We start from the raw sequence: 17,023 nt of genomic DNA on the forward strand, positions 1-17,023 counted from the left end.
CGCCAGGGCCAAATCCTAAATCTCCTGATTTTCCTCAGCTAGGGTTCACTGTAGGACACCCTGTCTCTCCAGTCTCTGTGAAATTATTCATTGACCCTCCACTTTGCTTTTATCCAAATTTTTATTGCGTGGAGTTGTTAAAAGCGAGAGTGAACCCTGCTTTGAATGCTAACTTTTCCGTTCACTGTTCTATCCCTTTTGCCGGAGCTTCCTGTGAGAGAGTCCAGCATAGCCCCGTGGAGTTTTCCCATCGTTGGTCTCTCCTCCTCTAAACTGTTCTCCAAACGGCCACCAGAGTCCTCTTTCTCGCTTGCTGTTTGGCCTTGTCACTCCCCAGCTTGAGGCACTTCAGTGGTTCACTCTGATCATTACGATAAAGTTTAAATGCGTGTGCTTGGCCCCAAAGCACTGCATGATCCAGCTCGAGGTACTTTGATTGATAGTTGATTGGGTTTATATCAGATGCAGTATACAGGAAAGCTAGAGGCTTGCCCAGCCTCGTTTGCAGTGGTGCTCCCTGTTTATTGTTAAATAATTCACTCAACAAGTATTTATTTAGTGTACCATTCATCCACACGTATATGTGTGTACTTAACAGATATGTATTGGGCACCACCTTGTACCAGGCACTGGTGATGTAATAGTGACCAAAACAGACAATTCTCTGCCGTTTCAGGGTTTACATTCTGATGGGAAGTGCCAGGGACTACAGAGGTGTACAATCAGACCAGGTCTCTGGCCACATTAAATCCCATTCTAACAGTTGTGGCCTGGTTGTTCCCTGCATGTTCTACTCCATCCTAATTATGGACTTACTGTTCTCGTTTCCTAGTGTCTCTCTCCACCTGCCAGTGATTGCCTCACTGAATCCTGCTTGTCTTTTATAACACTCATTTGTGTTATCTTCACCAGGATGCTTCCCCTGACCCTGCCAAGCCTGGTTGAGCGCCCCCCAGTGGCCCCAGAGCACTCTGCAAATCATGTATGGATCTCTGCCACGACCACTAGACTGTGTGTCCCCATAAGGACACTTGAAATTTACATTTACTTTTCCTTGACTTTCTAAGAATTAGCAGAATGCCTGACACATAGTGTGTGCTCCATAAGTATTCATCAAGCATATAAATCTCTGAATTACTCATTGTTAGAGAAAGACCACCAAATGTTTCGAAAATTATTTTTTCGGAAGTGATCCTTTCCATTTTTCCATCTTTTTTTCTTTACAGGATATGGCCTCTGGGACCTTATTTATTGGCTTCATAACTCAATTCTACCAACGGAAAATTATGTGACTTGGGCAAGTTATTTCACCTCTCCAGAGCTCAGTTTCCCAATCTATAAGATAGGGTTGTTCTGAGGATGAAATGAGTTACTATTTGTAAAGCATTTATAACAGCATCTAGCTCATAGTAGTAGGTGCTCAATAAATGTGAGTTATTATGAGTGATAGTTACACTTCTCTTGCTGAATCCAGAAACAGTGTAATACTTTGGAGTTTTCACATCCCTTATCACAGTTATCATCACCGTAAATGATGTTTATGACCCACGTGTTGCCACCACACTATGAACAAGGAAGCAAAGCTCAGGGAGATTAAATGACTAGTGCAAAACAGCTCACTTCTGACGGGATGAGCAGAGCCAGTGTTGAAACATAGTATCCTGGTTCTTTTGCAGTGTTCTTTTGTAGGAAAACTCAGGTTTTTTCCTTCCTCTGTAGGGAAAAACCCAGTTCCTCCCTCCCGGGTTTGTCTTCCCAGTGAGTTTTCTTTACTAGTCACACAAAACACTTCACTTCTGACACATCTGGTCACCAAATACGTGGAGGTTTTCCCCTCACAACAGCAAGGAAATGTCCGACACCAGCTGGGTGTCCCACAGTTTAACTCAATCCTGATGCTATCTGACATAACATCAGATCCCACAGGTTAAGGGCTCAGTCCCACAAGATTGCCCACCACCTCCCTCCCCACTCCAGACACCAGTTGTAAGCTCAAGTTATCATCTTTGCTTGTGACCCACCAGCTATAAGATTCCAACGACACCCCCCTTAATTAATTTCATTCATTTGTTCGAGCAGCCCACAGAACCCAAGGAAACATGTACTCATGTTCACCAGTTCATTAAAGGATATGATAAAGGATACAGGTGAACAGCCAGATGAAGAGGGCAGAGTCTGAGAGGGTCCTGAGTGCAGGAGTTTCTTTCCCTTGGAGTTGGGGTGCATCACCCTCCTGGTGTGGATGTGTTTACCCGCCTAGAAGCTCTCTGAACCCTGTATTATTAGGATTTGCTGGGGGCTTCTTCACAGAGGCATGAGCAATTATTAACTCCGTTCCTAGCCCCTCTCCTAGGATGAGGGGTAGGGCTGAAAATTCTAAGCTTCTAATCATGGATTGTTGCTTCTGGGGACCAGCCCCTATCCAGGAGAAATCCAGGACCCCACCCAGAGTCACCTCATTAGAACAAAAGATGCTACTAGTGCACTTATTACTTAGGAAACTACAGGGAATTTTAGGAGTTCTGTGTCAGGAAGCAAGGGTAGAGAACAATATATGTCTGTTCTACTATCTCACATCTTTCCATTTACTATACCTATTCAGTCTTCTGGGTTATGGGACGAAATCTCTGAAGGCTTTGGAACAGAGTCATTCAGGAAGAACTCATGGAATAGCTGAAGGTCAGAGAGCCTGAGGCAGAGACATGAGCTAGGAGAGCGTTTCAGGAATTAAAATATGAAGAGTGAAACCCTGGACCAAGATGATGGAGGTAGGAATTGAGGAGGAAGAGATGAATAAGGATACATTCCCAAGGCTTCTTTAACATAGCCCGGCTCAAGGCCACTACACTGCACAGCTCCAGGGAGAAGGGGCGCCAGTGGTGATGTGTCAGGGCGTTTTCAGTTACTGGTTTGTTGGCATGGGCTCGGAGGTCCTTCCTCTGTTAAAGCATTGGGGACTTAAGCCTAACCCTGCTTATTATAGGCTATCAGCTGAAGCTACCTTCCCGAGATCAGATTTTTCCATAGCCTTGGGGGTTTTGAACCACATAAACCTCCATCGTTACCATATACAGAGTGCCCTAAGACCATAGTTGCCATATAGAGAGCTCACCCAGAGCCAATTCTCACACTCTGACTGAGGACCACCCTCCAAATCATGGCTGTTTGTGTCACCTCTGGTCCAAACCACACTCAGCAAACAGAATAGACCAGCAGTAGAATAGTTGCATCTAACAATCATTCCCAAATCCATACCCATATTTGTACAGAGTTGATCCTCCTACTGAGTTCAAGTACTTCCTTAAAACCAACATGTCCACCACCAGAGCTTCACCAAAGGGAGTTGAGCTTGCCTTGGTCTAGTTCGGGCTGAGAAGTGAATGATGGAGCCGCCTGGCAGGGGCAGGTTGGAAAACTGAGGGTCCATTTAATGCACTTTATTCTATCCCTAGATAGTCAATACCCTCAAACAAATAAAAACAACTGAAGACAAGAATATCTGTCAGGAATGGATCCACCATGCTAAGAGCATTCCCCCTCCCACCCCAACCCAGATATTCACTTATCTCGACAACTGAAACTATAAGGTTCATGGAACTCAGACGTTGTTCTCTGGGATATTTGACTTGGGTTCCAAAGTTCTACTCCTTGCCTTGAATGTAACATTTAAGCAATAATTATGTCCTTGGAATGGTTTTCATGAGACATTTGGATAATGTGTTGTTTTTATATGAAAAGGAACTCCCACATAGAACTATAATTCTCATAAGGCAAGATTTCCTTTATCTTTTGGCTCTTTGCTCAGCAAAAGCAGTTCATTGTCTGTCTGAGCTTTACCACCCAAAGGGTGAAAATCTCAGAGTTCCTATTGAGGTGATTTCCTTGCACTTCCTTGAAATGTTCTATTGAGGGATGCTTGATTGGGCTTGTATTTCTTGGCTTCAGATTAAAACCTATATATCCTTTGTCCCAGGAATTTTGAAACTGTAGCTTTCATTTAGAGTTGTTAATTCAGATAAGCATTCCCTAAAGCATTTACTGACTTTAAACAGATTGATGGAGAAATCACATGTAAATAAGAGTACCTACATTCATCAGACTGATAACCAGGGAATCGAGCTGGGAGCAAAGAGCTGTCCCCATCATCCAACTCTGTCACTAACATCACACACATCACCGGTGGCTACCGGGAGATCACGTAACATCACTGTATTCACATTCTTCCGAGGTATAATTAAATGAACATGCATGAAATCTTTGAGAAAGAATTAATAACCACTCGATTTTTTTTTTCAGTCTTTCATTGCCTTGTGTTCTTTGGCATGGGATTTAAATTAGCCGAGAATAATAAAAATCTTGAGCATTCAGAGCTGGACAGAACCTAGCCAAATTTCCTCAGAGTGAGGGAGGAAATATATGTAAAACCTCTCACACAGGAGCTGGCACTCTGTAAATTAGCAGAAAATGTTAGTTGCTGCCTGTTCTCCCCAGGTGAGGAAGAAACTGAGAAGTTCAGTGAGTTGCCCAGGGCTATAGGGTTAGAAGGTGCCAGAACCAGGATTAGAATTCCTGTCTTCTTATTCATAGTCCAGCTCTTTTTCCACTGTGTTATTCAGGGCTGGAAAGTATTAACTGCTGTGGCCATATTATCCTCCCTATTAATATCACCATCTTTACAACCCAGGCGTAGAACTTATGATTCTTCTGTAAGTTAGGGACCTTTGGACTCGTAATGGGCAACCAGTGCCATTTTCTTCCGGCACTCATCCCAGTTTTCTAATTGGTGCTCTCATGCCCCACAAGCAATAATGCAGCCTCCGGATGTCATTCATTCATTTCAAATGTATCGAGCTTCTTCTTTGCACCAGCTCTTGAGAAAAAGTGATGAACCTTTATAAACGTACTCCTTGCCTTTCCAAAACTTACACACACAGATGCTCACCCGAATTAACAACTCTAAATAAAAGTTATATTTTCAAAATAACTCCTGGGACAGAGGAGTTTATGTAAATTGTGTAATTTTTTAGAAGCCATTGGGAGGATCAGGTGCTATGTGTCGCTGTGCCGTTAAGAAAGCAGAGATTTCCAATATTGAGGGTCTCTTGGTTCTATACCTCTTTTCACAGAAGTCTTGTTTGGAACTCAGGAAGATAGTTAAAATAAAAGTATTTAAAAAATATATTATCAGTCTAATCAACAGCTATTGACTACCTATATCGTACCAAATACTTTGCCAATTACAAGGTTACAAAGATGAATGAGATTCAATCTTTGTTTAAATTTCTCACAGCCTAGTTGAGACAGACAAGAGAACGGGAATTGTAATGCAGTAAGAGCAGCGCTAGGGTGGGGCATAGGAAAGTATAGGTAGCCCAGTGACTAGTCACAGGAGGGAAGGATCCTCTGAGGTGAGGCCGAGTGCGGTCCTAGAACATGTGAAGGAGTTTGCCGCTTAAAGAGGAGAAAAGTGGTCAGATGAGCAAAATATGTGCAAGGGGTCCAGCAACACAAACATATTCTGAGTTTGAGGAACAGTGAGGAGTATGTAAAACCAAGACTATAGAGGAAAAGGAAACCAGATAAAACATTCATATGGTATTTGGCTTCTCAGATCATTTTCATATCAATGGTTCATTCAATCGACAGTTTACCAATATGTATAGAGTTCCTACTTCATGCGAGGCAAGTTGGGAGGTCCTGCAGAGGGCACATGAAAGGGGTCAGAACTGGAGCCCACCATCAATGGGTCATTGATGAGGGGAGGGGATAGTCCATGGCCATATGAGTTGTAACATGAGGGAATAACCCTGAAGGTACAGATGAAGCACGCTGCGCGATTAGAGGAGGAATCATTTTTTAGCTTCCTTTTCGGGAAGGAAGAAATTTTCCTCTTTCCTTCTAGGTTCTTCTGGCTGGTCTAAGAATTAAGTGGACATGAGACAGATTAGTAGGAGAAAGACAAACAGAAGTTTAATAGCATGTATACATGGGAGAGGCCCAGGAAAACTAAGTAACTGGACAAAGTGGCTGAAACCCTCACCTTATACACCATTTTCAGCTAAAGACCAAAGAGGATATTGTGGGGTAGGGGTTTGGGACTTGAAAAGGAAGGAAGGCAATTGACGTGGAAGTGGAAAAGCAAATGTTTGGTAAATAAATGTTTGCTGGACCATGTGGAGACAGACAATGGCACACAGAATGGAATTTTAACAAACAGACTTTGCTGGGTTCCTCCCTGTCTACCATACCTAGTTCATACTATACTTATCTGTGGTCAGAGCTCCCTTCCTCTATTTACATTCTTTTAGGCTATTAAAGGTCAAAGTTTCTTCCTCGGTCTTTCGGGCCTTTTCAGCTTGAAATAATCCGTATGCCAAGAGCATTTTGGGTAGCAAGTTCTCCTCCCTACAACAACATTCTTTGGAGAAGATGGCATTTGACCTTTGAAGGTATGATTCTGATAATGGGGTTTTTTTTCCCCACACATCCAAGCAATTCTCTGACACCACCTGGGTGTCCTATAATTCAATTCAGTTCTGACATTAATAACTTGGAGATAGCGTCAGATCCCGCCGGTTAAGTGCTCAATCCTACAAGACTGCCCCTCCCCCGCACACCCCTCTCCCACTACACACACTGGGGACACCAGTGGGAAGCCCAGGCTCTTGCCGGGGCTTCTGACCCACTGGCTAGAGGTTGGAGCTTCCCACAAGCCCTTCCTTGGGTTCAATGAACTTGCTAGAGGGGCTCACAGAACCCAGAGAAACATTTTACTTGCTAGATCACTGGTTCACTATAAAAGGATATGACTCAGGAACAACCAGATGGAAGAGATGCAGAGAACAAAGAGGGTGCCGGGGGAGGGAGCGCAGAGCTTTCCCGCTCTCCAAGTGCATCCCTCTCTCTGAATCTCCACGTGTTCACCAACCCAGTCTTTTTGAGTTTTTACGAAGGCTTTGTTACAAAGGCATGATTGATGAAATCATTGGCCATTGGTGACTGAACGCCATCTCCAGGCTCTCTCCCCTCCCCGGAGGTTCAGGGTGGGCCTAAGGCTCAAACTCTCTAGTCACAAGGTTGCGACCCCTGGCAACCCCCTCCTTAGGTTCCGTAGTTGCTGGTCCAAAAGTCACCTCATTAACATAGCAAAAGACACCTTGACTGCTTTCCTCACTTAGGAAGCTCCATGGATTTTAGGAGCTCTGTGCCAAAAATGGAGCCAAAGGCCAAATATATATGGATATTTCTTACCATAACTGGCAACGTTATAGAATGGAGGTGATACTGAAATGTGCAGATTTGTGAGAGGAAAGCTTCCTTCACAGAAGCACGGCCTGAGCAGCGTCCGGAAAGGAAGAGCACATGTTCAAGAAAAAGGAAGTGATCAAGTGTGGCCTTGGCAAAGTATGACTTAGTTCTTTCTCTCATTCCTTCATTCATTCTTCCATGCAATAAGTATTTACTGAGTGGTTGACATATACAAGCATATGTTGAGGCCAGAGAGCAGACTTTGAATGCCAGGCTAAGGCGTTTGGAATTTAATCTCTTAATTATTTCTGAAAAACAGCCCTCAGCATTAGTGCAGGTGTTATCAGCAGATGGGATAGTACAAAGAAAATGCACTTTGGATGCAGAAAGACTGAGCTTTGAATCCTGACCTTGCTCTTATGAGCCATGTGTGCTTCAGCATATTTCTTAACTTCTCTGAGCTTCAGTTTCCTTATCCTTAAAGTGAGATGATGATACTCTCAATGGAAGCTAAGAAGTACCAGCACAGTGCCTAGCAGCACAGTGCCTAGCAGCACAGTGCCTAGCAGAGAAAAGCACGCATTGGATGGCAACTTCCCTTTGCTTGTCACCGCAGGAGAGCAGAATGTGTGATCCCAAGTATGCCACTTTGGCACGTGGATTATTTCGAGCTGAAGGCAATCAAGACCCAGCAGATTCAAGATAAACTTTTACCTCTCCTTCAACTACCTCAAATAATTGTAGTTGGGGGCCTGGCTGAAAGAGCGACAGAGCTAATATCAGAGATAACTTTTATCTGAATGACCCAGCTGTATGGCAGAGCAAACGTCTAATTACAAATCATCTGCGCTTCTCATTGTCTGGTGAACGACCCTCCGAAACTTTGAAGCCCTAGGCTTCTGTTCCATTCCTTAGCTCAGGATGACAGATAAGTCCCAACTTACCTGTTGCGACTTGCCCTTGGGTCTTATATTCTTATGGGGCTCCCTTAAGTATGTAGTTAAATTTGTTTGTCACCTGTTCATCTGTCTTATGTCAATTTAATTAATAGGCCAGCCGAAAGAACTTAGAAGGGTAGAGAAAATTTCCTCCCCTACATCATACATAAAAATTTCATGCCACAGAGAGTTTAAAAGTACCTTGCCTAGAATCACCCAGCTAGTAAATGAGCGATAAATATGAACTCTGTCCATCAGACCCTGCAACAATAAGATATGTTTACCTTGAAGCTATATTACACCTAAGGGACCAAAAATGGATTTGGAATACTTTAAATCTAGGAAAGTAATTTTGTGGCCACACCAGTAGGGAAACCCTTCCTTTTCAACCCCTTTGCAGGCCATTTAGAACTTGGCTTCCTTCCCAACCTTGCCTGTGCATCAGAATTCACAGAGCAATAGTAAAGTTACAGATTCTCATGCCTTGTCCCAGATACCCTGAAATAGACCCTCCAGGGATGGAGAAGGGAATCATATTCTCAATAGCTCCCCAAGTGATCAAATGGCGTCCATGTTTGAGACCCATTGGCCTGGAGTGTCACTCTCTTGCTCACTGCTAATATCCTGCTTGCTCTTTAGTGGGGCAGACAGCCCTCTATACCAATGGCTCTGCAATATGGCCCCCAGGTCCACGTGGCATTAGTTAGAAATGCAAACTCTCAAGCCCACCCCAGGCAGACTGAATCAGAAACCCTGGAAGTAAGGTTCAGCAGTGTGTCTTAATAAACCCTGCAGGTGATTCTCTGCACCCTAAATTTTGAGGGCCACTGCTCTATCCTGTTTCTGGGAGGCTCTCTAGCAATGCACCCTGAATCCTGGAGAGTCTGGCAAAGCATGAGAAGGATGGCAAGAGCAGCAAAGAAGACCTTGCCTGCGCCCGCCCGGAGCCAGCGGTCCTTCACGTACCTCGCATCCAGTGAGACGCGCTGCGCACCGACGGAGCGGACATGGGCAAAGCGATGGTGGCCAGGCTTGGACTGGGGCTGCTGCTTCTGGCACTGCTCTTACCTACGCAGATTTATTCAAATCAAACAACTGTTGTAACGCCTCCAAGTAATTCCTCCCAGCATACCTCAGCTGCCCCCAATCCAGCGAATGCCACCACCAAGGCAAGTGCCGGTACTCTGCAGTCAACAGCCGGTCTCTTGGTGATCTCGCTCTCCCTTCTACATCTCTACTGTTAAGAGACTCAGGCCAAGAAACATCTGTACTTCCCATCCTCTAAACCCAATTCAGATGGCATCCAGACATCCAGTGTGACAAGGGAAAAAAGAACAGGTCTTCATTGAATGAATCTGCTGGTTCCACACCTTATTTTATTGACAGAAACTGTTGAGGATCCCAAATTTGATTGGTTTGAAGAGCATGTGAAGGGTTTGACTAAATGACGAATGCCAATATTAAATCTGCTGGAGTCTCCTCTACAAGATGAAGAGAGACAACATCCAAAATTAGTTAAGAGATGATTTCCTTAAATGTGGCTTAAGAAGTATGGACACATAAAACTCTACCTTGAAAGTGAGAATAGATTTTATCTTACCTAGAGATAAAGAATGGGATGTGGAACAGAGATTCAGTTTTCATTTGTTCATTAAATTTATAAGGCCATAAAACAATGAGGTAAAACAAAGCTTCTGTGATTCTATTTATATGTACATTAGAAGGAACTTCCAGGTGTTACTGTAAATGCTCAATGTGTTGTTTCAGCAGTACTAATTTAATGCTGATGTACTCTAGAGAAAATTTTATGTTAGGCTGTCGCTGTTCTCTTGGGAACTGAACTCTTTCTTTCCCTTGGGGTTTGGGTTTGACATTGCATTTGAATTTTTATATAGTCATTGATATGTACCAGGGCAATGATGGATTGGAATCTACCCCAAATCCAAGCATAATGAGTACATTTTGCTTATATATTTATCGACTATTCTTATTCAAAAAGAGCAGTAGATTCATTTAGCTAAACAGATAACAAAGAGTAGAATTACATTGATCTCAACTAATTCAAAATGCTTTTTATTTCTGCATATGTCGGATACTTTTTACAGTTTAAAAAATGATCTGCTTTGAAGGTAAGATTGACAAATCTTGAAATTAAAAAGGCAATGTGAAGGAGCTAAACTATAAATCAAATATATTTGGCAAGGGAAGACTGGAAGCTTGCTTACATTAAATTCAGAAAAACTTTTGTACTCTTTTCTGTAAATACTTCTTTTTAAACTGAATCAGAATAGCCACATTTGGAACACTTTATGTTATCATTCAATATTTTTAGATAGTTAGAACCTGGTCCTAAGCCTAAAATGGGCTTGATTTTGGAAAGTAAATCTTTTCACAACTGCCTTGATGCACAGAAACCTTTTTTAAAATAGACACTCCCTAAAGTCTTTTGTTCGCATGGTCACACACTGATGCTTAGATGTTCCGAAATCTAATATGGCCACAATAGTCCTGATAACCAGTCATTTTTTTTCCATCTTTAGAAATCTACACTGGAACAACCATATCCAACAGATCTCAAGCTACTGTGTGTGTGAATGAACATTCTCTTTTGTTTCATGCCTGAATGCTGTACATCTATTTTGGATTGTATATTGTGTTTGTGTATTTATGCTTTGATTCATAGTAACTTCTCTTGTTATGGAATTGATTTGCATTAAACACAAACTGTAAATAAAAAGATGGCTGAAAGCAAAAAAAAAAAAAAAAAAAAAAAAAAAAAGAGCAGCAAAGAAAATCAGGGTTTTGGGGGGAGGGGGTAAAAAAGATAAAGAAGGAAGAAAGAAAAGGAGAAGGAACCCTAATATTTGTGGAGCATGAGTTTGTTTGCTTGTTTCATTTGACTTGCTTTGTGATGTAGAGTAATGCTCAGTTTGACCATGAAAAGCCTTCTCCGTAAGTTAGGCCACCTAGATTGCTGTTCCTAATGGCTGTGTGACCTTTGGCGAGTGATTCCATCTCTCTGGGTCTCAGATTTCTGAGGTGGAAAAATGGGAGGCCTGGACTGATGAATCTCCAAGGGCTCCTCTGGCTGTAACTTTCTACAGCACCACCCAAAGGAGCTGGGATTCATGCTTGTATTTGGTGTCATTTCTGAGCAAGGGTATCATCTTTGGAGGGCCTCCTGGGGCAGGGAAACCTAAAGCAGAAGGACTGGTTAGGGACCTGGAGTAAATGACTTCCTTCCTGGAGTGCTGCAGCATCCGGGAGGCTATGCATAGGGAAATTCCAGGCCATCTGGATGTGAGAATTGCAGTCACCCACGAGTTACAGGAGCCCGCCTTCCAGAGATAGCATTATGTCACTAGGTAGCTCATTCTGACCTGGAAAACTTCTCAGTGATCATGGGGGTGGAGGGAGGGGTATTCATACAGAAACTCAGACCTTCCTTTCTCTCCCTCTCCACAGGAGGTCTCCAGCTGCCAGTCAGCCATCTGTCTCCAGAGTCAACCTGCCAGGTAAGCCGTGTCATGAGGCTTATCTCCATGTTTCCAAACAACAAATGTGTCTCTTTTCCAGAACCTTTTGTAGAATAATAGCATCTGTTTGCACATCCCGGCCCTCCAAATAGGTAGGCCTCTTGGTGACTTTTTCCAAAGGCAGGCTGGACCTTTACTTCACTCCATGTGAAACCAAATGAAAAGCAGTATGAAATAATTTTCCCATCCTGTGCATGCCTCGGCTTTCAGAATGTGATGGATGTGTGGTCATGCTGCTTCCCAGAACAAGAGCAGGAGTGCAACTATGACCTCAGCTTGCCGGCCCCAGTGAACTCCAGGAGAGCTAACCTCAGACGTCCCAGGTGCTCCCACATTGGCCTGAGGGCCCCATGGTGAATGTTAGTGGTTTTCCTCTTAGTGTCAACTATACATCCCAATTGAATCTACATCCTTTCCAGGTGTGAAACCAAAGGCTCTTTCCAGGTCACAAATCATTTCTTTTGGAGGTCATCCAACTTTGTTCCTCAAAGGTGTTTTTTGTAAGAGAAACCTAACCTCTCATTTTTTTTAGTACTGTGCATACGCTTTTCATGTGGAGTTGAGAGCTGTGGAGAGGAAGGGCCACCTTGAAGGAACATCTTGGAGACGTGTTGGACATAAAATTCTTCTTGCCATAAGATGCAACCAGTTAGATGGCATTTTTGAAAGTGCAAAATGCAGTTTTTCCTCTTTAATCTGTCCCACTAGTATGGCAGTGGATTTGAGTAGAGCCACAGGACAAACAGTAAGATGAGCTCATGCTGAGATCATCTAACACCTAATGTTGCCTCATAGGTTTCTGTTTCCCTTTGCTTTATTCTTATGATCTTCCATGCTCAGATGTTGTGTTTTCTTGCTGATATGATGGCCATACATATAACAGAAATAATACAAAAGTCCAACTTTTAAAAGAAGAGAACAAAGGCAGTATGTTCCATTGGCTCACTGGCGTTTGAAGTATTAATGGTACATGCTTTAAAACATATGTTTGTGAGAAAATATTGAGAACAAGAATAAAAGTAAAAGGAAGATATTAAGCAAAGTCAAGTTTACCTCTAGAGCCCCATGATATGAAATAGAAGAAAATGGTACTCTATCCATGGACTTTAAAAATGTGGTGTGCTGATGTACTATGTCCTTTAGAAGTTTTATAAAATGAAATGAGATAACTAGAGTGTTTGAACATGTAACTGGTGTTACATGCTAGAGATCAAAGGGGGTGGTTTCGAAACTCCTGTCATTTCATCATCTTGGCCCACTTGTGAGACACCATCACTACCATTTCTATTAGCCAAATTTACTAAGATGGTTTTGACAACAAATTGAATATTTAAGCTATGTTTTCTTTTTCATGTAATAAATACTGACAAACAGCAGGAGAATATGTGATATTTATGGTTCTATAAATTAGCTCATTAGCCAAAGATGCTGTTGGAAAGATCATGTTGTGATTATTGGCACAGTAACTACAGCTTGGCAAGTACAGAGTCTTTTGCTAAATTCTTTTAAAACAATGGAGCAAAGAAATGACAATACCACTTAGGCAATTTGTTTTTGTCTGTCTTTGTGGCAAACTACAAAAATTCTGACTTTTCATTGAGCAGAGAATGTAGCGATACCAATTATTACATAATTATAGGTTTCAAAACCTTCTTAATGCTTAACCACAGTCAAAAAAGGAAGGAGGACACACACATCCTGTGTTTTGTTTTTATTATCAGCTTAAATAAGTCAGGCAGATTTTTCCTGTTATTTTAATATTTATCAGCATATGACAAAGAGGTGTGTTTAAATAGAAACTTTAAAGGGGAATGAAAAATAAGTGGCTCACAGCACACACAAAAAATGAAAGCTGCAGTGCTGCTTTAAAAAATGATATAGCATGATAATGAGATCAGGTTTTCATTTATTAGCACTGATGCTGAACTCATGTATTTCAATTGAAATCTAAGATAAAAGATACAAGAAACCACAATAATTTAAACAGATTTAACAACAACCCAGTTTGTTGGGAAAGCCTGGCTGACTTAGGTTACTATATTCTTGTATAAAAATCAAGTTTAAGAGAGAGATAGAGAAAAGCCAGAGGAAAGATTTTTTTTCTTTTTAAAATGCATCTAAATGAAGGAAATGCAATTCATTTTAAAAGTTAGTTGTCAAAAACCATGGTTAAATTGGTACATTTGCTCTTACAAATTGATCATTAACTGAAAAAATTCGTAGGGGAAGTCAAAGCAAATCTCTCAGTCTGCAGTACCTTTCTCCTCACGGTTTAACCAAGCTTATTGTTTTTAGCTCTCATGCTACAATACAGATTTCCCTCTTCTGCAAAGGCATCCAGATTTTTTTTTAAAAATGAATGTAACTACTCCCTTTTTTGTGCTATGGAGAGAATTCCATTCTAGGATATACTCCAATTTGTGCTTTATATGTTTCCTCCATTGGAGCTCCTTGAAGCCTGGGACTGTCTATACCTTATTCCTCTCTTTATCATTTAAGATACTTTTGCACAGTTATTTTCACATAGTAGGAAGATAGGTAAATGTTGAATTGAGCAGGAGAACTGCATAAAGTTTAAGGACTCTATCTTAAGGAAAATGCTCATAAATTAAATTTTAATAATGAGTCAATATTTTACCTCCATGGCTATGAAAAGCCATGCATGTTTTTCCTGTTAAAAATCAGTTATTGCATTGAAATTGAAAGAAGTTCGAGACACATTCTATACCTGCACTATCTAAATCTCTATATTAGTATGGTCACATAGATTTTGAACAAAAAAAGTTAAATCGAAAAAGTTAGCATGTTATACTTTAAATAGGAAAGCCAGAGTAAAGTAATAGAGGATTTAAAACCCAGAAAATATAGCAATGTGGAAGTCATATGCTCCCACATTAAGGAGGAAATGTAGTAAATCCTCCTGGGGGTGTTGAAAATGTCAATGCTGTGGAGTTTAATGAGCATCTCGATTTTTATCACATTTTGCCTTTTCCCAAGCATGAATTCCAGGCCTTCTCTACATGATATGTAAGGATTGGAACAGAAGGGAAAAAAAAAAAGAATTGAAAAAAGAACACTCCAAACAAGGCAGGAACTTGATAATGTATCGAGGAACTTGGGTTCTGTCATCTATACACATTCAAACTGGAAAATTGAAGTAATTCTCAGGATTTCAGGCCCCCAAATTATTTTCAACAGAAAAAAAAAGATAATTGAGGAAAATCACTGGGTGTGTGTGTGTGTGTGTACATGATTGTGTGCATATGTATGTTGTATGTGTAGTGTGTGTGTGTGTGTGTGTGTGTGTGTGTGTGTGTGTGTGTGTGTAGGGTAATTGTCCCACTTTTCCCACCCAAACCATCCCTTGCTTTTGCATGCATTTCAGTAGTGATCATGGGTATGTCATGAAAGTAAGAATTTACTGAAAAGATAAATTATCAAGTGTTCACTGCCTTTACGAAATGATCGTTTGCTTTGCAAAGGATTAGAGAAGTATTCCTTTTAATGACCAGCACTTCTGATTACTATAAATGTGACTTGATTTTTAATAATATGTATCATATATGGAACATTTTAGCAGCCAAATCAATGTGTAAGGTGGAATATTCTACACTAATTTTCTTCTTCCAAAGTTTACTAATAAACGTATTGAGCAAGAACATCACCCATGTAACAGACAAGATGTTTTGAAGAACAACCCCCAAGGCCATGGGTCATCGGAAATGACAGCAAACCATGTCACAAAGATGACTAGAGCATTGCCTTGAGGACTTCAGGCTAGACTGCTGCAGACCCGAAGTGTCTCCCAGCCTGGGTATGCACAGCCTCAGCTCATGATGGTTTTCAACACCAGTCAATTAGCTGTATTTCAGGAAAAGCCTGTGTATGGAGAAATAGGATGAGACAATACAGGGTTTTCCAGTAAGTCTGAAATAGCTGGGCCTAAGTGAGAAACAGACTTAATTAATATTTTTTAGTGCTCATGGGAATCCATTTCTTCTAATATGTGTCCTCTAGGTCATTCTGGGGAGGAAATGGCTTTTTACCGGTTGATAAAACAGAAGAGACTTTCTCCTAAGAAGCCTGTTTCTCAGTATGAGTTCCTCCCATGTCTTTGCTTGATTATGAATATTCCCCTGGAGGTTCATATGTGTGTGTCAGACGCAGGGTCTATTTGAGGAGTAGACAAGAGGCTCAGTGAGTTACCTTGGATCTTAAGAAATTCGGAAAGTCATGACCTTGATTCAGTTTTCATTCTTTGCCAGAGCAGCCAGAGCCTAGGCTGAGAGATGGGCTGTGTGTGCACCAGTAAAGGGCTCTCTGAGAATGACAGCAATGGCCTGAGAGCTGATCTGAGTCAGATGACTGGAAATGAAGCCCAGCTCAAGCAGAACGTTTTCTCGCTTTCCACATTAAGCAAGAACTGTCAAGCAGGGTTACAACACTTACAGCAAATACTAATAAAATCAATCTTGTTACCAAAGGCTATGGCCACTCATGAAAAAGGAGAAATTGGAGGGAATTACAAACTAAAAGGAAGGAAGGAAGGAGAAAGAAAAGAAAGAAAGAAAAGAAAGAAAGAAAGATAAAAAAGAAAGAAAGAAAGAAAAAGAAAAGAAAGGGAGAGAGAGAGAGGGAGGAAAGAAAACAACAAAAATATCAGATATTCTTTTTCTTTGTTCTGAATGCTGTGTGGCCTGAATTATTGGGATAATTGCCTTAATTATTCACCTTGAGTATTTAGGCAGTCGTCATACAGGACGATAGGGCAGATGCACTAGAAAAGTCCTAGTCATTCGGAGAATAATTTCACAAATGGTTGTCTTATAAGAATTGCTTTTGTCTAAATTAGCCCTCCTGTTGGAAGTTTACCTCAGAGCATCAACATTAAGCTGTTTATATGGATTTGCAATTATTCCATATGCTTCTAAAATTAGGTAAGTGTAAGTTGCAAAAAAAAAAAACATTGACAAGTCAACTAAAGTGTGAATAGTTAAAATGTTACCCTTGAGCAAACGTCACCAAAAATAATACCCTGCTCATTAACTGCTATTCCACTATTTGGAAATTAATTTCTAAATTTAGTGTGAATGTTTCTTAGTATTAAATGGAACTGATGAGACCCTTAACATCTCAACTCTCACTTGCTGCCTAAAGACTGGAGTTCATTCCGCCTAGATTCCACTTCACGTTTTTTGTACTGCTGAGAAACACCATCCACCCACCCCCCTGAAAGTTGGAATCATGCATGTTAGTAAGTATTTCAGTTATGCTATTGACGTCAATGGAGTCATTAAATAG

The 17,023-nt window shown here is 41.2% G+C and overlaps 1 protein-coding gene across 4 annotated transcripts in view; it reads left to right on the forward strand.

Moving 5' to 3' along the window:
- The window catches only part of PDE4B (phosphodiesterase 4B), a 596,404-nt gene that overhangs the window by 476,278 nt on the left and 103,103 nt on the right, over window positions 1-17,023 (forward strand). For all 4 annotated transcript variants that reach the window (XM_067726455.1, XM_067726457.1, XM_067726456.1 and 1 more), the window contains one exon: window positions 11,652-11,701. In XM_067726455.1, the coding sequence (XP_067582556.1) occupies window positions 11,652-11,701 (50 nt within the window). The remainder of the gene's footprint in view (window positions 1-11,651; window positions 11,702-17,023) is intronic.

The sequence above is a fragment of the Pseudorca crassidens genome, chromosome 2 (assembly GCF_039906515.1).
Source record: "Pseudorca crassidens isolate mPseCra1 chromosome 2, mPseCra1.hap1, whole genome shotgun sequence".
NCBI classification, from domain to species: Eukaryota; Metazoa; Chordata; class Mammalia; order Artiodactyla; family Delphinidae; genus Pseudorca; species Pseudorca crassidens.